Raw genomic sequence first — 24,714 nt, 5'->3', positions numbered from 1 at the left:
TGGGAATAGGATCATTGCTTGACAAGAAGGAATATTAAAGGTTTTGGGGAGAGAGCAGGAGAATGGATTTACTGGGTTATTCATTTGGAAGAAACAAGTAGAGACTCAGTTGCTATAGAGTAACGTTCATGAATAGAAAATAATTACCCGATTAACATGAATTAGGCTCATATCGGATTGGCTGTTTCTCCACCAGACCCCCCCTCCCCACCAAAAATATAATGCATTCATTAAAGTTGAACCCAGGCCTGCTTTACAACCGGTTAGATAGGGACAAGGTGACAGTAACGGTGACACAGTGATGGTGACAGATGAGCACTCACTCTGACCGACAATCGAACCTCAGAGTCTGCTCCCTCCTGGATGTATGTATTGTATGTTTTGTGTTTGACTTCTATAGAAACAGTGCGGGATAAATATCCGCTATTCAAATGTGAAGGAGAGGAATGTCGCTCGGATTATTTTTTTAACATTTATTCCCTGCATAAGAGTTTCTCCCAGTTGAGAGAGTACGGGGAGAATGCTGCGGCACGGTCATTACTGACAGTGTTCAATATGTGACATTGCAATGGGCCTAAAACTGGCGAGCAGCAGGGTTGGCGCGGGAGTGCGGCGAGGTCAGTGCGGGAGCGCGGCGGGGTTGGTGCCAGAGTCGGAGTGCGGCAGGGTCAGCGCAGGAGTGTGGCAGGGTCGGCGCCAGAGTTGGAGTGCGGTGGGGTCGGCACAGGAATGTGGTGGGGTCAGCGTAGGAGGCGCCAGAGTCGGAGTGCAGCGGGGTCGGCGCGGGAGTGTGGCGGGATCGGCACGGGAGTCAGCGCGGGAGTGTGGCGGGGTCGGCGCGGGAGTGTGGTGGGGTCGGCGCAGGAGTGTGGCGGGGTCAGCGTGGGCGTGTGGCAGGGTCGGCGCGGGAGTGTGACGGGGTCGGCGCGGGAGTGTGGCGGGGTCGGCGCGGGAGTGTGGCGGGGTCGGCGCGGGAGTGTGGCGGGGTCGGCGCGGGAGTGTGGCAGGGTCGGCGCGGGAGTGTGGCGGGGTCGGCGCGGGAGTGTGGCAGGGTCGGCGTGGGAGTGTGGCAGGGTCGGCGCGGGAGTGTGGCGGGGTCGGCGCGGGAGTGTGGCGGGGTCGGCGCGGGAGTGTGGCGGGGTCGGTGCGGGAGTGTGGCGGGGTCGGCGCGGGCATGTGGCAGGGTCGGCACGGGAGTGTGGTGGGGTCGGCGTGGGAGTGTGGCAGGGTCGGCGCGGGAGTGTGGCGGGGTCGGCGCGGGAGTGTGGCGGGGTCAGCGCGGGAGTGTGGCGGGGTCAGTGCGGGAGTCAGCGCGGGAGTGTGGCGGGGTCGGCGCGGGAGTGTGGCGGGGTCGGCGCGGGAGTGTGGCGGGGTCGGCGCGGGAGTGTGGCGGGGTCAGCGCGGGAGTGTGGCGGGGTCAGTGCGGGAGTCAGCGCGGGAGTGTGGCGGGGTCGGCGCGGGAGTGTGGCGGGGTCGGCGCGGGAGTGTGGCGGGGTCGGCGCGGGAGTCAGCGCGGGAGTGCGGCAGGGTCGGCGCGGGAGTGTGGCGGGGTCGGCGCGGGAGTGTGGCGGGGTCGGCGCGGGAGTGTGGCGGGGTCGGCGCGGGAGTGTGGCGGGGTCAGTGCGGGAGTGTGGCGGGGTCGGCGCGGGAGTGTGGCGGGGTCGGCGCGGGAGTGTGGCGGGGTCGGCGCGGGCGTGTTGCGGGGTCGGCGCGGGAGTGTGGTGGGGTCGGCGCGGGAGTGTGGCGGGGTCGGCGCGGGAGTGTGGCGGGGTCGGCGCGGGAGTGTGGCGGGGTCGGCGCGGGAGTGTGGCGGGGTCGGCGCGGGAGTGTGGCGGGGTCGGCGCGGGAGTGTGGCGGGGTCGGCGCGGGAGTGTGGCGGGTTCGGCGCGGGAGTGTGGCGGGGTCGGCGCGGGAGTGTGGCGGGGTCGGCGCGGGAGTGTGGCGGGGTCGGCGCGGGAGTGTGGCAGGGTCGGCGCGGGAGTGTGGCGGGGTCGGCGCGGGAGTGTGGCGGGGTCGGCGCGGGAGTGTGGCGGGGTCGGCGCGGGAGTGTGGCGGGGTCGGCGCGGGAGTGGCGCGGGAGTGTGGCGGGGTCGGCGCGGGAGTGTGGCGGGGTCGGCGCAGGCGTTTTGGGGGGTTGGCGCGGGAGTCAGCGCGGGAGTGTGGCAGGGTCGGCGCGGGAGTGTGGCGGGAGTGTGGCGGGAGTGTGGCGGGGTCGGCGCGGGAGTGTGGCGGGAGTGTGGCGGGAGTGTGGCGGGGTCGGCGCGGGAGTGTGGCGGGAGTGTGGCGGGGTCGGCGCGGGAGTGTGGCGGGAGTGTGGCGGGGTCGGCGCGGGCGTGTTGCGGGGTCGGCGCGGGCGTGTTGCAGGGTCGGCGCGGGAGTGTGGCGGGGTCCGCGCGGGAGTGTGGCGGGGTCGGCGCGGGAGTCAGCGCGGGAGTGTGGTGGGGTCGGCGCGGGAGTCAGCGCGGGAGTGTGGCGGGGTCGGCGCGGGAGTCAGCGCGGGAGTGTGGCGGGGTCGGCGCGGGAGTCAGCGCGGGAGTGTGGCGGGGTCGGCGCGGGAGTCAGCGCGGGAGTGTGGCGGGGTCGGCGCGGGAGTCAGCGCGAGAGTGCAGCGGGGTCGGCGCGGGAGTCAGCGCGGGAGTGTGGCGGGGTCGGCGCGGGAGTGCAGCGGGGTCGGCGCGGGAGTCAGCGCGGGAGTGTGGCGGGGTCGGCGCGGGAGTGCAGCGGGGTCGGCGCGGGAGTGCAGCGGGGTCGGCGCGGGAGTCAGCGCGGGAGCGTGGCGGGGTCGGCGCGGGAGTGTGGCGGGAGTGTGGCGGGGTCGGCGCGGGAGTGTGGCGGGGTCGGCGCAGGAATGCGGTGGGGTCAGCGTGGGAGGCACCAGAGTCGGAGTGCAGCGGGGTCGGCGCGGGAGTGTGGCGGGGTCGGCGCGGGAGTGTGGCGGGGTCGGCGCGGGAGTGTGGCGGGGTCAGTGCGGGAGTGTGGCGGGGTCGGCGCGGGAGTGTGGCGGGGTCGGCGCGGGAGTGTGGCGGGGTCGGCGCGGGAGTGTGGCGGGGTCGGCGCGGGAGTGTGGCGGGGTCGGCGCGGGAGTGTGGCGGGGTCGGCGCGGGAGTGTGGCGGGGTCGGCGCGGGAGTGTGGCGGGGTCGGCGCGGGAGTGCAGCTTCTTGGTGTGGTTTCCTGTTGCTGAGAGCAGGAACGTTTAGTCAGTGTGGAGCTGCCCTGCCTCCTGGCAGCTTCAATAAACTCACAGTCTGTGCACGGGGATCCTGACACGTCCTCTTCATTCTGAGACATCTGCTCCTTAAAACCACAACACATTGAACTAATTTCTCGGGGATGTGTTTGTAGGAATGGTTTTTTGATTCCATTTTCAGTTCATAAAATCTTCCACGCTCCCGGTCATTTTGTTATAATCCGTATTTCCCCCGCTTCCTGTTATTTTTAATTTGACTTGTTTCAGTTTTCATTACAAAGGGATAAATAACAAAGTCAGATGTCATTGTATAATCTAGCTTCAGATAATCTTCATTGTTGTTCCTTGATTTTCACAGTAACTTCATTGCAGTGTTAATGTAAGCCACTTGTGACACTAATAAATAAACTTTAAACTTGATTTAATAGTCACATTTCTAACCCGCTCCTAACTCAGTGTTTAGTGCTTTTAATATTTTTGACATCCAAGTCATTTATATAAATTGTAAAAAGTTGAGGCCCCAGCACTGACTGCTCCCCGTGGGACACCGCTTGTCACATCCTGACAACCAGACACAGACCCATTTATGTCGACACTGCTTCATGTTAGCTAGTCAATCTTCAATCCGTACCAATATGTTACCCTCTACACACGAGCTTTTATTCTCCGCAATAATCTTTGATGCAGTATGAGGAAATGCTTTTAATGTGGTGTCTAGGATCTGGAATGTACTGCCCGAGTGTGAGGTGGAAGCAGATTCCATCAGGAACTTCAAGAGCAAATTGAATGGGAAGCTGAAGGGAAAATATTTACAGGGTTGCGGGGGAAGCACATCAGATCAGCCATGGTCTTATCGACTGGAGCAGCAGGCTTGAGGGTTAGAACAGCCTCTCCTGTTACGCTATGTCAGAACTGTACAAGACATTGTTAAGGCCACATTTGCAGTACTGCGTACAGTTCTGGTCGCCCTGCTATAGGATGTTATTAAACTGGAAAGCTGCAAAAAAGATTTACAAGGATGTTTCCAGGACTGGAAGTTATAAGGAGAGGCTGGATAGGCTGGAACTTTTTTCCCTGGAGCATAGGAGGATGAGGGGTGACCTTATAGAGGTTTATAAAATGATGAGGAGCATAGATAAGGTGAATTGCCAAGGTATTTTCCCCAGGGTAGGGGAGTCTAGAACTGGAGGGCTTAGGCTTAAGGTGAGAGGGAAAGATCTAAAAGGGACCTGAGGGGCACCTTTTTCACACAGAGGGTGGTGCGTATATGGAATGAGCTGCCAGAGGAGGTGGTAGGGGCGGAAACATTTAAAATACATTTGGACAGGTACATGGATAGGAAAGGTTTATGGGGATGTGGGCCAAATGCAGGCAAATGGGACTAGTTCAGCTTAGGAAACCTGGTCGGCATGGACAAGTTGGGCCAAAGAGCATTTTTCCAAACTATATATCTCTATGACTCTATCTTATCAATGCCTTCCAGAAATTGAAGTACTGTATACCTGCCAGTTCCTTTATCCACAGCAGATGTGACTTCTTCAAAGAGCTCCAATAAATTGGTTAAACATGACTTCTCTTTCACAAAACCATGTCGACCCTCCCTGATTTTGAACTTTTCCAAGTGCCCTGCTATAACATCTTTAATAATGGCCCATAACTTCCTGGTTCCTCAGCATCGTGTTTAGGGTGTAGCCCAATGATGCGCTGGGGAATCCCTCTAGGAAGTTTCCACGTAACAGTTTAGAATCATAGAATCCCTCCAGTGCAGGAGGAGGCCGTTCGGCCCATTGAGTCTGCACCGTAATTGTCCAGAAGTGCTAACTTCCTCTGGGCAATTGCGCTGGGCTGGGAACCATCCAACAGAAGCAAATTAAATCACCAATTTTGGATGGTTCTACCTGTCATCGCTTGGTGGTTACTCTGAAAGAGTTAGGAGAAAAAAATCACTTCTAACTCCAGAGTAACTATTTGAAAACCCAGACAAAGACTCGCAAGGGATACCTCGTGTGCAGATAACCTCCAGAGAATCCCCCACACCACTCCTACCTCTGACCTCCCCCTCAACCTGACCTCCCTACAGCACAACTCATCGCCCATCACCCCACCCCCATGACTGATCTGACCCGGATTCTCCCCTCAAATTTATCTTCTCCCTTTAACCATCTCCTTTACAGCAAACAGTGCCGTAAAAAGGGGCCATTCCTTCCTTCCCCGCACCCATTACTCTTCGCCAACGCAGTCAGGGGTGTGCTTTGCTGCTCCTGTCTCACCCAGCCTGAGGGACGAAGGTAGGATAATACAGGGGCTTCGGAATTTCAGCAAGAGTAAGCCCACCCAGAGTGACAATCTGCCAGAGATTGCCACTCAGAGAAAGTTACAGGCCAGCGGCCTCTAACATTTTCCCTCTGATAGATGTCAGGCTAACTGGACCTTAGTTTCCTGCTTTGTGTCTCCCTCCCTTTTTGAATAAAGGAGTTACACTTGCTATCTTCCCATCTAATGGAACCTTCCCCAAATCTAGGGAATTTTGGAAAATTGAAACCAATGCATCGACTATCTCAGTAGCCACCTTTCAAGACCTTAGAGTGAAGTCCATCCAGACCAGGAGAGTTGTCAGCCCACAACCCAACAATTTGATCAGTGCCACTTCTCTGGTGACTGTAATTTTCCCCGAAACCAAAGGAGAAAATGCTGGAAAATCTCAGCAGTTCTGGCAGCATCTGTAAGGAGAGAAAAGAGCTAACGTTTCGAGTCCAGATGACCCTTTGTCTTTTATCCAGTAATTTTCCCCAAGTTCCTTCCTCCCTTCCATTTCCTGATTTACAGCTATTTATGGGATGTTACTTGTATTGTCTATAGTGAAGCCAGATGCAAAATACCTGTTTAATTCAGCTACCATAGCCCTACTTTCCATTACTATTTCTATCGGACCAATGCTCACTTCATTAACTCTTGGCTTATTTCAATGTCTATAGAAACTCTCGTGTCTTTATATTACTGGTTTAGTTTTCTCTCCTTATCAATCTCGTTGTCATTCTTTGATGTTTGTTGTATTCCTTCCAATCTTCTGACCTGCCACACATCTTTGCACAATATTTGCTTTTTCTTTAAGTTTAATACTATCTTTAACTTTTTTAGTTGGCTCCAGAACTAAGAAACTATCCCAAAAACATTCTATGAACACATCTGCGCTACCTTTGTCCAAAATCCCCCATGATTATTGCAGTAGCTTTCTGTACTATGTTGTTACAATTAGAAGGCCTGTACACCACTCCCACTAGTGACTTCTTGTCTTTATAATTTCTCATCTCAACTCAAACTGCGTCTACATCCTGGTTTTCTGAATTTACGTTCCCCCTCTCCAATGTGTGAATACCATCACTGATCAACAGAGCTACTCCTCCAAAGAGTCATCTGAACTCGAAACGTCAGCTCTTTTCTCTCCTTACAGGTGCTGCCAGACCTGCTGAGATTTTCCAGCATTTTCTCTTTTGGTTACCCCTCCACCTGCTTTTAACTTCCTGTCCTGTCTAAAAGCCAGAAACCATTCCATTTTCAGGTCCCAATCTATGTCATCCTGTAGCCATGTCTCTGTAATAGCTATCCAATTGTACTTACTAATTTTTATTTGTTCATCTGTTTACTCAGAGCCTTATGTTTTGGCCTTTTATTATTTTGTAGCATTTAGCTCTATCTGATTTACTCTTTGTTACAGTGTCATTTTGAGTACAAAGTGTTCTTATAAGTCTTTTGCATCGTTGAGGGTTCTGAGCATGTGCAGGCTTTGAAGGGCATTTTCAGTTTACAATTCAGTCTGCAAGTGAGACTTGTTTCTAGTTGCTCCTGTTTGTGTGGTTCTTACTGTTGCTGATTTATTACTGTTTATAAACTTCATTATTTTATTATATAAAGGTTGTTCGACTGCCTTTAGTGTGGGTTGAAGTTACCACACTCTTAGATTTGTACCCTGTTCCTTCCTGTCACAGTCTGTTTATCATTTCCTATAACAGTACCCAACTCTCTTGCCTTGTCTCTATACTTCGGTTTACCACATAGAACCACATCTTCCCAAATTTGATCACTTGACCCCACTATTTAGTTTAAACCTCTCTCAATTTCCCTGGTTATGCGGCTTGCTAGAACACCAGCCTCAGCATGATTCAGGTGTAGACCATCCCAGCGGTACAGCCCCCACTTCCCCTGCTACAGTTGCCAGTGCCCCGCTAACCAGAACCCACTTCTCCCACACCAGTCTTTGAGCCACACATTCATTTTTCTGATCTTATTTGTCCAACGCCAGTTTGCCCGTGGCCAGAGTAATAATCGAGAAATTACCTTTGAGGTTCTGCTTCTTAATTTAGTGCTAAGCTCCTCATACGATACAGAACCAATTTCCTGTTGTTGGTCCCACATGGACCACAACTACTGGATCCTCCCCCTCCCATTGCAAGTTCCTCTGCAGCCCTGAACAGATGTATTGAACCCTGGCACCAGGCAGGCAACACAACCATCTGGACTCTTGCTCCTTGCTACATTGAAGTGTCAATCCCCCTCCTGATACTATCCCCTATTACTATATTTTTATGTGTCCCCCCAACTAGAATGGCTTCCTGTTCTACAGTGCCATTGGTTAGTCAGTTTATCCACCCTGTGGCCCTCACTCTCATCCAAACAAGCTGAAAGAACTTTAAACCTGTTGGACAATTACAGAGGCTGGTACTCCTGCCTCAACTGCAGGAACCCCATCCTGTCCCTGACCACTTTCCAAACCAGTAGATCCTATCCTAAGGGGTGTAACCGCCTCCTGAAACAAAGCATCTAGTTAACTCTCACCCTACCCGGTGCGTCGCAGTGTCTGCAGCTCCAGCTCAATGACTCAGAGTCGAAGCTCCTCAAGCCACAGACACTTACTGAAGATGTGCTTGCCCCGGATAACACTGCGGTCCATGAGCTCCCACAGTCTTGACTCATCACCTGTCCTGCTATGTTTATGAGCTTTTATTAATGACAATCATTTTATTCAATTATTTACTTTCTTTCAGATATTTGTTAATCTGATCACAAACTCCAGTACTATTTTAAACCTTCGAAAAATAGACCTTGACCACTCACTGGATATTTACCAGATACTCACCAACAGTTCACTTCCTCCCATGTAGTAGAGCTGAAACCAACTCCTACAGGGTGAAAAGTTAGAAAAAGCTAGAGTACCACCCTCACCTCCTCAGCAAATTTCCACACGTTGTTTGAAGTCGCACTCAAATGCTGGTTGCACAGAGAATACCTGAATTTATATGTTCTGAACTACATACATACAAAGTGCGGCATGGTGGCACAGTGGTTAGCTCTGCTGCCTCACAGCTCCAGAGACCTGGGTTCGATTCCCAGCTTGGGTCACTGTGCGGAGTTTGCACGTTCTCCCCGTGTCTGCGTGGGTTTCTTCCGGGTGCTCCAGTTTCCTCCCACAATCCAAAGATGTGCGGGTTAGGTGCATTGGCTATGCTAAATTGCCCCATAGTGTCCCGGGATGCATCGGTTAGAGGGATTAGCGGGGTAAATATGTGGGGTAATGGGGATAGGGCCTGAGTGGGATCGTTACCGGTGCAAGCTCGATGGGCCAAATGGCCTCCTTCTGCACTGTAGGGTTTCTATGAACAAAGGGACCAGCTGAGCCCAGTTACAGCAAAGCTAGGTCAAGTCAGTTTTTTAAATTAACCCTTTCAGCTGCTGCTGGATAACTACCCCCACCCCTCCACACACATACACTTGGGCATCTGGATGAGACTTAGAGGTTAAACAGTTCGCGCAGTTAAATGTTAAACACAAATACAAACAATATTAGATCTTTGGAATATTTAAAATTTCCCTCTTCTCATCAAACTTCCAGACTCTGTTTTGAAGTCACACTCAGGTACACTCCACTGTTAGGAAGGGAGCTCCAGAGACAGTGAAGAAATGGCAATATAATTCCAAGTCAGGATGGTGAGTGACTTGCAGGGGAACTTCCAGGTGATGGTGTTCCCTTGTACCTGCTGTACTTGTCCTTCCAGATAGATTTGGTCATGGATATGGAATTGGAATGTGCTAAGGAGGCTTGGTGAGTTCCTCCAGTGCATCTTGTAGATGGTACACATTTGCTGCCACTGTGCTTCAGTGATGGAGGGAGTGAATCTTTGTGGATGAGGTGCCAATCAAGTGGGCTGCTTTGTTCTGGGTGGTGTTGAGCTTCTTGAGTGTTGTTGGAGCTGCACTCATCCAGCCAAGTGGAGAGTGTTCCATCACACTTCTGGCTTGTGCCTTTTAGATGGTGGACAGGCTTTGGGGAGTCAGGAAGTGCATTACTCACCACAGGATCCATAGCCTGTGACCTGTTCTTGTAGCCACAGTATTTATATGGCTAGTCCAGTTAAGTTTCTGGTCAATAGTAACCTCTAGGACGTCCCAAGTCAGAATGTTGTCCAGGTCTTGCTGCATTTGGACGTGAATTGCTTCAGTATCTGTGGAGTTGTAAATGGTGCTGAACATCTCCATTTGAGCTTATGATGGAAGGAAGGCCAATGATGAAGCAGCAGTTACCTCACCAGTGTGCCTTTATTCACTGAAAGTTTAGGCTGAGTGTTGACAAGTTTGTTCAACTGCGGGATACATCACAGCAGATCCTGACCTTACCCGAACAGTGGTTAGCACTGCTGCCTCACAGAGCCAGGGACCCGGGTTCAATTCTGACCTCGGGTCACTGTCTGTGTGAAGTTTGCACATTCTCCCCATGTTTGCGTGGGTTTCCCCCGGGTGCTCTGGTTTCCTCCCACAGTGCAAAGATGTGCGGGTTAGGTTGATTGGCCATGATAAATTGACCCTAGTGTCAGGGGATTAGCAGGGTAAATATGAGTTATGGGAATAGGGCCTGGGTGGGATTGTGGTTGGTGCAGACTTGATGGGCCGAATGTCCTCTTTCTGTACTGTAGGGATTCTATGATTCAAATACCAATGCTGTCTGACAAAAGGTATTCAGTACTGATCAGGAGCAGAGACCTTGTCTCATTCTCCCCTCCCTAACCCAAGGATAGAGAATCCAACGCTAGCTGCTAGTGAGCAGGTACCCTGACCAAGGCAAGCTGACTCAGGATGGATTAGGGAATTGAACTTTTAATTAAAGGCTTCAGCAACCGAGAATGACCCTTTAAATGTCCATGAATGGTAGCAATGTCACCACAATGGTGATTAAAATGGAATAGGATTGCGAGTTTGAGGTTATAGAAATGGAGGGAGCTCTGGTCATTGTGCCTAAGAAATTCTAACACTAAACCGTGAACCACAGCCTCAGGTGGGATGTGACAACAGAAAATGGCACCTGGACACTTTCTCCAGCATCACTCACTGAAACATAAAAGTACAAGATATATTTAAAAACAAACATGAAATATTGCAAAAAAAAGCCACAAACATACGCTGTGTTACCAGCTCCCAATCAATCCAGAATTGAAGGGGTCATTTGTCACAATGAGTTTATTTCAAACTGTTAAACAGCTTTGTTAGAAAAATCACCCTGCAATTTCACCCCATAACATTCACTTATCAGAAACCATTCCCTGCAGTTCTCTCCCCAGAAGGACAGATTTGAATCTCGCAACGAAACGGTCGCGCAACCAATTCAGAAAAGAATTCTTTCATCACCCATCGCAAGGAACTGCACCGTCTATATCATGCTGGAAACGTGAGGTGACTTTCACTGGAGATAACAATGAAGCTGTGGTTTTTCAGATGGATTTCTATCTGGAATCCCAGTTCAATGTCGACTATGATCAATTAAAGCCATACAAAGCAAGAGCTTCGCCGCAGATTGTCTGATATCCAGTGTCTAAATCAATTTCACATTTTTTAAACAAATAAATTAACACAGTGCCCTTTATTTATTAAAGAAAGGAATTTGTTTGCAGATGCAGTCTCACCCGATGCTGACAGCTGCATCACCTTCTAATCCTCTGAACCAAGAGATGTTAACAGCCACACGAGGTGATGATGAAAAGGGGCAAGAACCATTTCATCAAATTCTTATGACATCCTGTTTAATCAACAAAGAAAAATCTGTAACCAACAGACTTGAAAACCTGTGAAACTATCACTCTGCAAAAAGCAACTCACCCAAGCCACAAGTCAGGATCCAACAGGAAAACAGATCAGAACAGACAAGGGAATAGCCACTATGATGACTGCGGCCCTCAGTAAAAATGGTCAAAGTCGTAACACAACAGGGCAATAACAAAGGATGATACTTACAAGTGGAATAGTAACAAAGGTTGACAGTATTAAGGTAGCAATAATGGCTGGTACTATGACTCAGAGCAGCGTCAGTCAATGGTATAAAGCATGAGGGCAGTAACAATGGATAACATTAACAATCAGAGCATACAGGACAGAAACAAAGTATGGCAGTAATATTCAGGGAAATTACAATAATCAGGGGATTAAACATTTGGTGGTAATCAGGGAAGGAACACTGGATATTAATAATCAGAGCAGTGAAAAGATTTGTACTTTTCCACCACACACAATTCCACAAGCAGGAATTGTTTAGCCAAGCTGATCCCAGATTTCGCAGATGCTGCTTCGTAAACTGGGGCAAGTGAGCACAACAGGGGAAGGTGAGCAAGAATTTGTCCATCTCCTTCTTCCTTAAAGTGAGGACACACTTTATTTGCCAGTGGCAGCTGCCTGAAGAACAGGCCAAGGGACTGGGAGAGGCGGCCTGAGACTCCAGCCTCTAGGAGTGGACGATGTAAGGGTCAAGGCCCACAGACAGGTGGGTAGAAGGGAGATCTTGCACCATCCTTGATAGTAAACAATTCTTAGGCATTAAAGTGAAAGACAGTTAAAGTGAAAAGTAATATCCCTCCTGTAAATGAATCCTAAGGCTGGTTTGATGGTTAATTTGGTTCTAGTTAACCACCAGCTACTGCTAAATAAACAGGGCCAGCAGTATGCAATGTGTTGTTTAAACCAGTCTGATCTGAAGTGTGAGTATTAATTATTTGTATTTCACGGAGTTCAGGGTGTCCTTCCAGTAACACAAATGGCATTTACAACGTACCTGCCCGGCAGAAACTGTTGCTGCTCTTGGGCAAACACATGGCCTTTTATTCCATGGTTCACCAGGAAGTGAAAGAACAGAGGCTGGTTATAAAGCCACACAGGCAGAGCATGGTTCCATTTACACCCTGGAACAACAGCAACTCCAGAGCAAGGTTTAGTAGTGTAGTAATGGAGAGTTTAGGCTGTTACGTTTATCTGTCTGATTAGTTACAACATTTGTGCCTCAGGTTGTGTTTCCAGGACACTCAGAAAGCCTCTGTGAAATACAGTGGATATAACACACAGAACATCAACACACAAGCACAGAGCATAAATAAATCAATATCAACTCACTCACAACTGACTACGGCAGCTAAAAACATCCACATCGAGCCCAAGAGCACCCCCCCCCCAGCAAATACTGACCAAAGGGACAGTGACTCCCCAATATGGGTGAAGCTGTCCCAGGGAGGAGGGAGTGGTGTTGATAGAGTTGTCCCATATCAGCCGCCCTCTGGTAATCATCCGAGTGCCCAATCATTCGTGAATGACATCAGGCTCACGTGTCAAAAGAGGCAGTAGTGAGGACTGGCTATTCAGCTGTGGGGGCATCACATGCGAAGATAGAGTCTGTTACTTCCCACTAGCCACAGGCATTGGCAATCATAAACAGGAATCCCAGGGGCTGGAGAATGAACGTGGGAACCTGATGTGCTATATGTTGTGGCAGCTCACTTGATGAACTCACTGACACCCAGCCTATCTACTCTCAGTCTAATTACTCACCCATTTCACCGCACTACTTTTTTCAATAAAAGGCAAAGTGCGATGGTTTGGATTTTCTGATGGCTGATTCTTTCATCAGGTAGTGAGGATATATACAAGATCCACTCTCCCTGTTACACAGTCAATAATCTCCAATCTATGGACCTCTAATGCTCTATTTGAAGAGCATGATTGGTTGCAGGGTCTATCATATTCCCACCTGCAGAAAATAATGCAATAATAGCCTACCCGCCCTAAATCTCATCCACGTTACAGAGAACAGACTAGGAGGTGTCTTAGGGATTGTGTGCATGTAGATGAATTTACTTTCCCAGTTTATGTCGAAATTTTAGTTGATGATCTACTGCATTCCATGAAGAATTTCCAGCAAAGCTTTGCCACAGGAAATAGTTTCAGAGGCTGGAATTGTTTGGGATTTAGGGCAGTTAGGTTTGGTGAAATTCAACTGAATTCCAACTCATGCCAGGCTGAAGGAACAAGCAACTGTGCTGGCTCAGTCAGTCCCAGACTCGAGCTGTGTACACTCAGACTCTGATCTGTATTTTTATCCCCAGGCCCACTGAAAATCCCACTGCTCAACCTTAGCCCCAGGCCCACTTAGACTGCCTCAATTTGGGCATTTCTTCAAATCAGTTGGAAATTATTCATCTCATTGGATCTCTCCCCTTACATCAAATTCCCCCAAAAAGTCACGTCCACGGAGCAGAATGTGTCCCCCTCACCTACACTTTGTGTGGTCACCAAAAACACTCAACAATAAGCTGGGATGAAGATACCGTGTTAAGTAGCTACTGTTGTTCATTTTTCAGTGGATTACAATTGAACCAGGCACACACAATCACACAAGCACAAGCTTTGATTTTACTCAATCTAAAATTTGTAGTGCAAACTACGAAATTGATTTAAGTCACTCAGGAAGCGTCCTGTTCCAACTCTGAATCAGCGTCTTTTGTGCTGGCAAAAAGGGTGACAGGTTTCACCAGAAAGAGAAAAAAAACCAAATCCATCTTAGCACCACAGATTCACAAGTGCTCCCATCTTAGAGAAAGATTAGAAGAGTCAGAAAGCAGCGTGGCTCCCAGCTAAGAAGCAGAGACAGGGATCCCGTGGGAGATTTATACCTTACTCCTGAATATGGGCTTGGCACCCGGGCCGCAGTACTCATTGTAGATGAGCTTGAAGAGGAAGAGGTGGAACAAGGTGATGAGTGATGCCACACTAAACCAGAAGAGGAAGGGGAGGCCGGGATACTGTTCAGCCATGTGATCCTCATGAGCAAGGATTGCCTTCAGATGGAGTGTGTGCCTCAGAGCCTGCAGGTGAGTCAGGTCAGTCGAGATGTAGAGCAAGGGTGTGATGGGCCGTGTCACCATGACAGGAAACATGTGCCCTTCAGGTTCAGAGGTCAGTTCTACCGGGTCGTTCATGCAGCCTGCCTCGCAGCCATAGAGCTTTACCGGCTTGTCCTGAGGTTTGACGGAGACGTGGAGAAAAGGCTTGTTCTCTCCATCCAGTAACACTGCCAGGTTGATGAGATCCTTGTTGTAATGAATCCCTCGGAGCAAGTAGCTGTTGTGCAGGACGGAGGGATCGGCCTGAAACTGGAGATGGTTTTCAGTAAACTGGAGGCCGCCAAAACTCATCACCATCCCTTGGAGCATCCCGTGAGAGCCAGCTGCCACCAAGCTTTTGCAACCTCTTTTCTGCAGTGTGAGTCTCCACAGGTTGGAGAGCTGCAGCAAGTGAGGAACATCAGAAATCTGCGCAGGCCATAGGTTCTCTGCATGCATCGTGGCGTGACCACTGAAACAATGATCTGCATAATTCAGGTTGGCCTCCAGCTTCTCTCGCTCTTCAGCCCCACTCCGCAGGTCCACAAGAGGAGCAGCTGACATGGAAAGAACGTAGAAGAGTGCTCTGTTCACAGTCACGCTGGAAGGGGTGTGCAAATCTGTGATCTTCTTCATCTCCACACCTGGAACAGAAAGAGGCAGCTCACAGTGGACACCTTGGGCAAGCTTCACTCTCATCCCACCAGCCCCATGCCACGCATTGAGCCAACACACAGGAGAAGCTACTGCACCTCTGGTCAGTATAAAACAGACCAAGATCAGGGAGTTAGCAAAGGGAGAGGGAGGGGGGAGTGAGAGAGGAATAACAGTCGTGAGAGGGGAGTGCAAGACAGAGGATTACAGGATTGAGAGAACAGTAAGAGGAATACACGAATAAGAGCAGGTGCAAGTGAGAGGAGGGGAACTGGGGTGTGACAGGAGGTGGGGTTGAACAGAGGGATGAATGGTTCAGGAGCTAGGGGTAAGCAGGAGGAGGAGGAGGGCAGTAGTGGGTGAAGAGTCAAAAGGAAGACAGGATTGAGAGAATCATAGAAACATAAAAGATAGGAGCACGAGGAGGCCATTTGGCCCTTCGAGCCTGCTCCACCATTCATTATGATCATGGCTGATCATCCAACTCAATAGCCTAATCCTGCTTTCTCCCCATAATCTTTGAGCCCATTCGCCCCCAAGTGCTATATCCAGCTGCCTCTTGGATACATTCAATGTTTTGGCATCAACTACTTCCTGTGGTAATGAATTCCACAGGCTCACCACTCTTTGGGTGAAGAAATGTCTCCTCACCTCCATCCTAAATGATCTTCCCTGAATCCTCAGACTGTGACCCCTGGTTCTAGACTCCCCCACCATCAGGAATATCCTCCCGACATCTACCCTGTCTGGTCCTGTTAGAATTTTATAAGTCTCGATGAGATCCCCCTCATTGGTCTGAACTCCAGCGATACAATCCTAACCTAGTCAATCTCTCCGCGTACATCAGTCCCGCCATCCCCGGAATCAGCCTGGTAAACCTTCGCTGCACTCCCTCGAGAGCAAGAACATCCTTCCTCAGAAAAGGAGACCAAAACTGCACACAATACTCTAGGCGTGGCCTCACCAAGGCCCTGGTAATTGCAACAACACATCCCAGCTCCTGTACTCGAAACCTCTTGCAATGAAGGCTAACATGCCAGTTGCCTTCTTTACCGCCTGCTGCACCTGCATGTTTACCTTCAGTGACTGGTGCACAAGGACACCGAGGTCCCGCTGCACACTCCCCTCTCCCAATTTACAGACATTCAGATAGTAATCTGCCTTCTTGGTTTTGCTTCCAAAGTGAATAACCTCACATTTATCCAAATTATACTGCATCTGCCATTGATTAGCCCACTCACCCAACCTGTCCAGATCATTCTGAAGGATCTCTGCATCCTCGTCACAGTTCACCCTCCCACCCAACTTGGCATCATCTGCAAACTTTGAGATGTTACATTTTATTCCCTCATCCAAATCATTAATATATATTGTGAATAGCTGGGGTCCCAGCACCCCACTAGTTACTGCCTGCCAATTTGAAAAGCACCCATTAATTCCTACTCTTTGTTTCCTCTCTGCCAACCAGTTTTCTATCCATCTCAATACACTTCCACCAATCCCATGCGCTTTAATCTTGCACGATAATCTCTTGCGCGGGACTTTGTCAAACACTTTCTGAAAGTCCAAATATACCATATCTACTGGTTCCCCCTTGTCAATTCTACTAGTTACATCTTCAAAGAATTCCAACTGATTTGTCAAGCATGATTTCCCCTTCATAAATCCCTGCTGACTCTGTCTGATCCTGTCACTGCTTTCTAAATGCTCTGCTATGAAGTCCTTGATAACGGATTCGAGAATTTTCCCCACTAGTGATGTTAAGCTTACTAGTCTATAATACTGGTCTATAAGAAGGGTGAGCTGAGAGGAAGGGAACAGGAAAGGAGGTTGGTGGAAGGTGCCACAATCAGGTTCTATTACTGCATGACCTTGGGTATAGAACATAGAACATAGAACATAGAACATTACAGCGCAGAACAGGCCCTTCGGCCCACGATGTTGCACCGACCAGTTAAAAAAAAAACTGTGACCCTCCAACCTAAACCAATTTCTTTTCGTCCATGAACCTATCTACGGATCTCTTAAACGCCCCCAAACTAGGCGCATTTACTACTGATGCTGGCAGGGCATTCCAATCCCTCACCACCCTCTGGGTAAAGAACCTACCCCTGACATCGGTTCTATAACTACCCCCCCTCAATTTAAAGCCATGCCCCCTCGTGCTGGATTTCTCCATCAGAGGAAAAAGGCTATCACTATCCACCCTATCTAAACCTCTAATCATCTTATATGTTTCAATAAGATCCCCTCTTAGCCGCCGCCTTTCCAGCGAAAACAATCCCAAATCCCTCAGCCTCTCCTCATAGGATCTCCCCTCCATACCAGGCAACATCCTGGTAAACCTCCTCTGCACCCTCTCCAAAGCCTCCACATCCTTCCTGTAATGTGGGGACCAGAACTGCACACAGTACTCCAAGTGCGGCCGCACCAGAGTTGTGTACAGTTGCAACATAACGCTACGACTCCTAAATTCAATCCCCCTACCAATAAACGCCAAGACACCATATGCCTTCTTAACAACCTTATCTACTTGATTCCCAACTTTCAGGGATCTATGCACACATATACCTAGATCCCTCTGCTCCTCCACACTATTCAAAGTCCTCCCGTTAGCCCTATACTCAACACATCTGTTATTCCTACCAAAGTGAATTACCTCACACTTCTCCGCATTAAACTCCATCCGCCACCTCTCGGCCCAACTTTGCAACCTGTCTAAGTCTTCCTGCAAACTACGACACCCTTCCTCACTGTCTACCACACCACCGACTTTGGTGTCATCAGCAAATTTGCTAATCCACCCAACTATACCCTCATCCAGATCATTAATAAATATTACAAACAGCAGTGGCCCCAAAACAGATCCCTGAGTATCTCTTCAGGTTTCATGTCAGTTCCTGTTCTCCCCTGCCCACTCTCAGTGTTCAAGTGGAGGGGGCTATTTAACTGCACAGGCACCACTGTGACCCTGACATGCACACTTAGAGCAGCAGAACTATCCCAACAGCCTGCATGGCAACTGGGAGCCTGGGCCAGCACAAAGAAGGAAGTGAACTGCCAGGCCCTCCAACCCGAGAGTGCACTAAAGTGATATTTACTCACTGGGGAAACACTCAGCCTCTCACCAATTGCCAAACGTCAAAGAGGGAGAACAATTAGAAAGCACACAACAGCACCTTGGGAAGGAGTGGTCTGGAAAGAGATGACGTCCGAAGCTGTCATGGGGGGGATGGGGACTGGTGAGGGTAACATCCATTTCCAGAGTCTCAGCAGCAAGTTCCCTGACTAGTACCAAGACTACACCTATGGGAGGTGGTGGCATAATGGTATTGTCACTGGACTAGTAATCCATGGACTCAGGATACTACTCAGGTTCAAATCCTACCATGGCCAATGGTGAAATTTGAATTCGACAAAAATCTGGAATTAAAAGTCTAATGGTGATCATGAAACCATTGGTCGATTGTTGGAAAAACCCATCTGGTTTGCCAATGTCCTTTAGGGAAGGAAATCTGCTGTCTTTACCTGGTCTGGCCTACAGCAATGTGGCTGACTCTTAAATGGCCCAACAAGCCATTCAATTCAAGGGCAATTAATGCTGGCCCACACACACAAAGAACAGGACAGCACAGGAACAGGCCCTTCGGCCCTCCATGCCCTTGCTGATGATACCCTAAACTTAAAAAAAGTTCTGCCTTTACTTGGTCCGTATGCCACTATTCCCTCTCTATTCATGCACCCATCCAAATGCCTGTTAAATGCTGCTAATGTACCTGCTTCCACCACCTCCTCTGGCAGCGCGTTCCAGACACCCACCATTCTCTGCATGAAAAACTTCTCCCACACATCTCCCTTAAACTTTCCCCCTCTCACCTTGAACCTGTGCCCCATTATGATTGACACTTCCACCCTGGGAAAAAGCCTCTGACTATCCACTCTGTCTATGCTTCTTATAAGAACATAAGAACATAAGAAATAGGAGCAGGAGTAGGCCATCTAGCCCCTCGAGCCTGCCCCGCCATTCAATAAGATCATGGCTGATCTGACGTGGATCAGTACCACTTACCCGCCTGATCCCCATAACCCTTAATTCCCTTACCGATCAGGAATCCATCCATCCGCGCTTTAAACATATTCAGCGAGGTAGCCTCCACCACCTCAGTGGGCAGAGAATTCCAGAGATTCACCACCCTCTGGGAGAAGAAGTTCCTCCTCAACTCTGTCTTAAACCGACCCCCCTTTATTTTGAGGCTGTGTCCTCTAGTTTTAACTTCCTTACTAAGTGGAAAGAATCTCTCCGCCTCCACCCTATCCAGCCCCCGCATTATCTTATAAGTCTCCATAAGATCCCCCCTCATCCTTCTAAACTCCAACGAGTACAAACCCAATCTCCTCAGCCTCTCCTCATAATCCAAACCCCTCATCTCCGGTATCAACCTGGTGAACCTTCTCTGCACTCCCTCCAATGCCAATATATCCTTCCTCATATAAGGGGACCAATACTGCACACAGTATTCCAGCTGCGGCCTCACCAATGCCCTGTACAGGTGCATCAAGACATCCCTGCTTTTATATTCTATCCCCTTCGCAATATAGGCCAACATCCCATTTGCCTTCTTGATCACCTGTTGTACCTGCAGACTGGGCTTTTGCGTCTCATGCACAAGGACCCCCAGGTCCCTTTGCACGGTAGCATGTTTTAATTTGTTTCCATTGAGATAGTAATCCCATTTGTTATTATTTCCTCCAAAGTGTATAACCTCGCATTTATCAACGTTATACTCCATTTGCCATATCCTCGCCCACTCACTCAGCCTGTCCAAATCTCTCTGCAGATCTTCTCCGTCCTCCACACGATTCACTTTTCCACTTATCTTTGTGTCGTCTGCAAACTTCGTTACCCTACACTCCGTCCCCTCCTCCAGATCATCTATATAAATGGTAAATAGTTTTGGAGACCTCTATCAGGTCTCTCCTCAGCCTCCGTCTTTCCAGTGAAAACAATCCTAGTTTATCCAACCTCTCCTCATAGCCAATGCCCTTGAGACCAGGCAACATCCTGGTGAACCTTCTTTGCACTCTCTCCATAGCTATGTCCTTCTGGTAGTGTGGCGACCAGAACTCCACACAATATTCCAAATGTGGCCTAATCAAGATTTTATAAGGCTGCAACATTATTTCCCAACTCTTGTACTCAGTGCCCTAGCTGATGAAGGCAAGCATGCCATATGCCTTTTTAATCACCTTGCTCACCTGTGTTGCCACTTTTAGGGACCTATGGACCTGCACGCCCACATCCCTCTGTATGTTAATATTCCTAAGGGTTCTGTCATTTGCAGTATAATTCACACCTAAATTTGATCCTCCAAAATGCATCACTTTGCATTTGTCCAGATTAAACTCCATCTGCCATTTCTGTGCCCAAGTCTCCAATCTACCTATATCCTGTTGTATCCTCTGACAATCCTGGTACTATCAACAACTCCACCAATCTTCGTGTCATCCGCAAACTTACTAATCAGACCACCCACAAAATGCCTTTGGCTAATTTATCTATTCTCACCTCAGGCCCCATGTGTCAGTTCACAACCAAATGTCAGAGCACTAAATTTTGCATCTGGATCCAACTTGTTACTGATGGATACAACACCCAATTCCAACTCATCTTTAAGAGAAACACAGAATCAAACAAACTCAACTGAAACTGATCAACAGCTCGATGGAACAAGAGTAAAATACTGCAAATGCTAGAAATCTGAAATAAAATCAGAAAATGTTGGAAAAACTCAGTAGGTCAAGCTGAGGGGGAAAAAAAAGAGTTCACGCTTGATGTCACCCTTCTGATTTTCTAATAGCTAAATAAACCACATAAATAGAAATCAAATTATTTTTGAAGAGCAAAGCTGGTGTCACACACTGGTATCTCACTGGCCCTTTTATCACAAACACTGACCCTCTTTTCCAGGGGACGATGGCTGTTCTGCACAATATTGAAATATTAGTGGGGTCACAGTGAAGCCCCCAATCTTATCCACACTTTGTAGCTTACCTGAGATTATTAAATCACCCCAAACCTTCTGATGTTCACGGTACAGTTCTTCTGCTCCCATCCTCAGAACTTCAGACATTTCCACTTTCGTCGCATCTCTCAGTTTACTGAAAGATTCTTCCAACTTTGTTAAGTCCACTAGTTCGAGTGTATAAACCACTGACACCACATGTTCAGTGAATTCAGACTTTGCTGCTAACTGCAGCCTACTGGCCATTTTCTCAGTGGCCACCACTACCAGAATGGTTTCCCTCTTCTCTGTCAGAACTCTCCCTGATGAGAGGAGAAATTCCTTGTCGTTGTACTTCTCCAGACTGGAGGAGAATTTGCTGTCAATGATGGACGACTTGCTGTTGACTTCAAAGACTGTTGCCCTGTCACTGGGGTTGGAGATATGAATTCTCTGCAGTATGAGGTGGGGCCTGCTCCGATGCACAATCACATCCTCACGAACGGTGACACACTCCCGGGACTTGTGGGATAATCCAATCTGTATACACTGAAACAACCGAACTAAACCCTCCTGGAAATGGACGAGAGCTGCTCTGGATACTGAACGAACACTGAGTGATTTCAGAACTACCAATGGCACATAGTCTGTCAGATGGATGGCAGCAAGGCCCGAGGCAGGAGATGATGCCACCCAAAGTTGATTGGCGAGAATATCCACGACAAGATGACCATTGCCAACCACAGCTGGGCCAGATAACTGACCTGAGCTGTCTCCACCAATCTGACTCATCAGGCCATTGCTGTTTTCTATAACTAGCTTCCATCGTTGGGTCTCTACCTGAAGACAACTGTCTGTCACTGTCTTGGGGTCCTCAGAGCCAGGGAATAGTCTGAACCCACCTTCTGATGCCAGATACCAGTAAAAGATCAACAGGATACCCAGGCCTGCCAGCATTCTCCTGGCCCAGCTGCTGGACAGCAGCATTGGCAACCCCTTCAAACGCTGCTGCAGCCACATCCTTAGGCCGCTGGATCCTTCTCTTCGTCCTTTCTCTTCCAGCTTCTAATCAAAATGTTAACTGGTCCTGAAGCGTGTCCGCGTTTCTGTTTAGTACTTCCCTTCTGTCAGCTCTCAGGAGAGGGGCAAGAGCACAGGAGAAAAGCACATCAACAAAGCTTTGTCCTTCTATCTTAAATTCTAACGTTACCCCCTCGCCACAAATATGTCAATTGTACTATTTACAAGGACAACCCCATAATTTTACCTTCTGTGTTACTGCCTTTTTAATTTCCTCTTTCAAACTGTTTAAAGTAATCCTTTCTCTCGACTGGTTACAAGGCAACAAACTTTCCATCACCCACTCAATGATTTTACTTCCTGATCTATATCACCCTCTCTGTTCTCCTCTCTCTTCTTCCCTTTGTCCCCCCCCTACCTGTCCCTCCCTCTGCCTGTCTCGTCTCCCCCTTTCCCTCTCTCTCCCTGTTTCCCCTCACTTGTCCCTCCCCCTCTCTCCTCTGTCTCTCAGTTTATCTCCATCACACTTTCTCTGTTTCTATCTATTTCTCCAGCATTTCTCTCTTGATCTGTTCTCAATCTTTCTCATCTCTCAGTGTTTCCAATGCCCCGGTCCTCTCTCTAACCGCAGCTTCTCGGTCTCACTCCCTCAGCCTGTCCTATTTCACTCCCTGTCTAATTTTACTTTTATTCTTTCTGCCCCCGTCACCCTCACAGGACACTGCCATCAGCTGGATTTGCTGCCGTCAGTCAGATTTACCCGGAAGTGTCGCGATATCTCCAGCCTATTTTGCGACAGCGGCGAAGGAGCTGGCAAGAGTCAAGCCCCGCCCCCGGACCAAGACCCAGCCCGGGACCTAAGCCCCGCCCCCGGATCAAGACCCAGCCCGGGACCTAAGCCCCGCCCCCGGACCAAGACCCAGCCCGGGACCTAAGCCCCGCCCCCGGACCAAGACACAGCCCGGAACCTAAGCCCCGCCTCCGGACCAAGCCCCACCCCCGGGCTAAGTCCCGAACCCGGACCAGGCCCCGCCCCCCGAACCAGGCCCCGCCCCCCCAGGACCCGGCCCCGTCCAGGATCAAGCCCCGCCTCCCGATAATAAGCCCCGCCCCTGGACCATGCCCCGGCCCCCACCACGGCCAAGACCCGGCCCGAGAACAAGCCCCGCCCCCGGATCAAGCCCCGCCCACTGCCCGGGCCCCTCCCATCGGCTCAGACCACGCCCCCATTTGGCCACGCCCCTGAAGGCCAGTCCGGAAGGTGCCCGGGTTTGGCCCCTGGTCAGCAGCAGAATGTAACCAAAGCCACATTGACGCTGAGCTGTTGACTCTTGCAGGCACATTTCTATCAGCATTTCATCTGCTCGCTCATTGGGCAGCGATCAGGAGCACCAATCACGGCTGATTTCCCACCTCCAATTGACAAGAACAACCAGGGCTCTTGACCGCTGTCCAGTGACCACTGGATTAGACAGTAAGAAGTTTAACAACACCAGGTTAAAGTCCAACAGGTTTATTTGGTAGCAAAAGCCACACAAGCTTTCGAGGCTCTGAGCCCCTTCTTCAGGTGAGTGGGAATTCTGTTCACAAACAGAACTTATAAGACAAGTCTTATAAGTTCTGTTTGTGAACAGAATTCCCACTCACCTGAAGAAGGGGCTCAGAGCCTCGAAAGCTTGTGTGGCTTTTGCTACCAAATAAACCTGTTGGACTTTAACCTGGTGTTGTTAAACTTCTTACTGTGTTTACCCCAGTCCAACGCCGGCATCTCCACACTGGATTAGAACCAGTGCACATCTGCTCACTGGGCTGCAGTGATCAGAAACATAATCCCTGAATGATTTCTCTCCTTCTCACCCAGTGGCCATTCGACAATGGTCAAGAGCAAGACCAGGGGCTCACTGGAAAGTTAACTGGAGCATTTCCCCTCCCTCTAACCCGGTGGTCACTGGACAACAGGGCAGGAAATCTGGCTGTCTTCCCCTTTAATTCAGGGGTCATTAGACAGGAATCAAGAGCAGGGACCCTGGCTGATTTCCACTGTGGAGATGCCGGCGTTGGACTGGGGTAAGCACAGTAAGAAGTCTCACAACACCAGGTTAAAGTCCAACAGGTTTATTTGGTAGCAAATACCATAAGCTTTCGGAGCACAGCTCCTTCGTCAGATGGGGTGGATATCTGTTCTCAACAGTGCACAGTAACTTGACTTCTGTGTCTGTGCACTGTTGGAGAACAGATATCCACCCCATCTGACGAAGGAGCTGTGCTCCGAAAGCTTATGGTATTTGCTACCAAATAAACCTGTTGGACTTTAACCTGGTGTTGTGAGACTTCTTACTGTGATTTCCACTAACATTGTTCAGGATTGGGATCCTGGCTGGTTTTGCCTCTGATTAATAATGGGGAGTAACAGCACTGGAATGAGCAGAGGATTAGGACAATAAGCTATGTCTATGTGCGTGCAGAGTGTGTTCAGCCTGGGCACGATCCGTGTGTACGTGAGTGGAGGGGAGGGGGGGCAGTAACGAAATTGGAAGAGGGGCTGGCCTGTTTAAAGTGACGCGCCGCCCTATGGAAGCTGATGCTGTGTCTCTGGGCCCAGTTTAAGCTCTAACAAGTGGGAAGAAAGGACCGAGGGGGTGAACACAGGAACAAACGCGGGTC

The 24,714-nt window shown here is 49.6% G+C and overlaps 1 protein-coding gene across 1 annotated transcript; it reads right to left on the bottom strand.

Moving 5' to 3' along the window:
• Positions 1 to 10,637: 10,637 nt before the first annotated feature.
• On the bottom strand, positions 10,638 to 22,773 carry kiaa2013 (KIAA2013 ortholog). The gene is made up of 3 exons (XM_078238853.1): positions 21,081 to 22,773; positions 14,165 to 15,018; positions 10,638 to 11,250 (listed from the first exon to the last, which is right to left on the bottom strand). Exons 1-3 carry the CDS (start codon positions 22,048 to 22,050, stop codon positions 11,233 to 11,235), a joined length of 1,842 nt encoding a protein of 613 aa, XP_078094979.1. The 5' UTR covers positions 22,051 to 22,773; the 3' UTR covers positions 10,638 to 11,232.
• Positions 22,774 to 24,714: the final 1,941 nt, after the last annotated feature.

This window comes from Mustelus asterias, chromosome 22, assembly GCF_964213995.1.
Source record: "Mustelus asterias chromosome 22, sMusAst1.hap1.1, whole genome shotgun sequence".
Lineage (NCBI taxonomy): Eukaryota > Metazoa > Chordata > Chondrichthyes > Carcharhiniformes > Triakidae > Mustelus > Mustelus asterias.
Note: the sequence above shows the minus strand (reverse complement) of the source record. Positions and strands in the feature narration are given on the sequence as shown.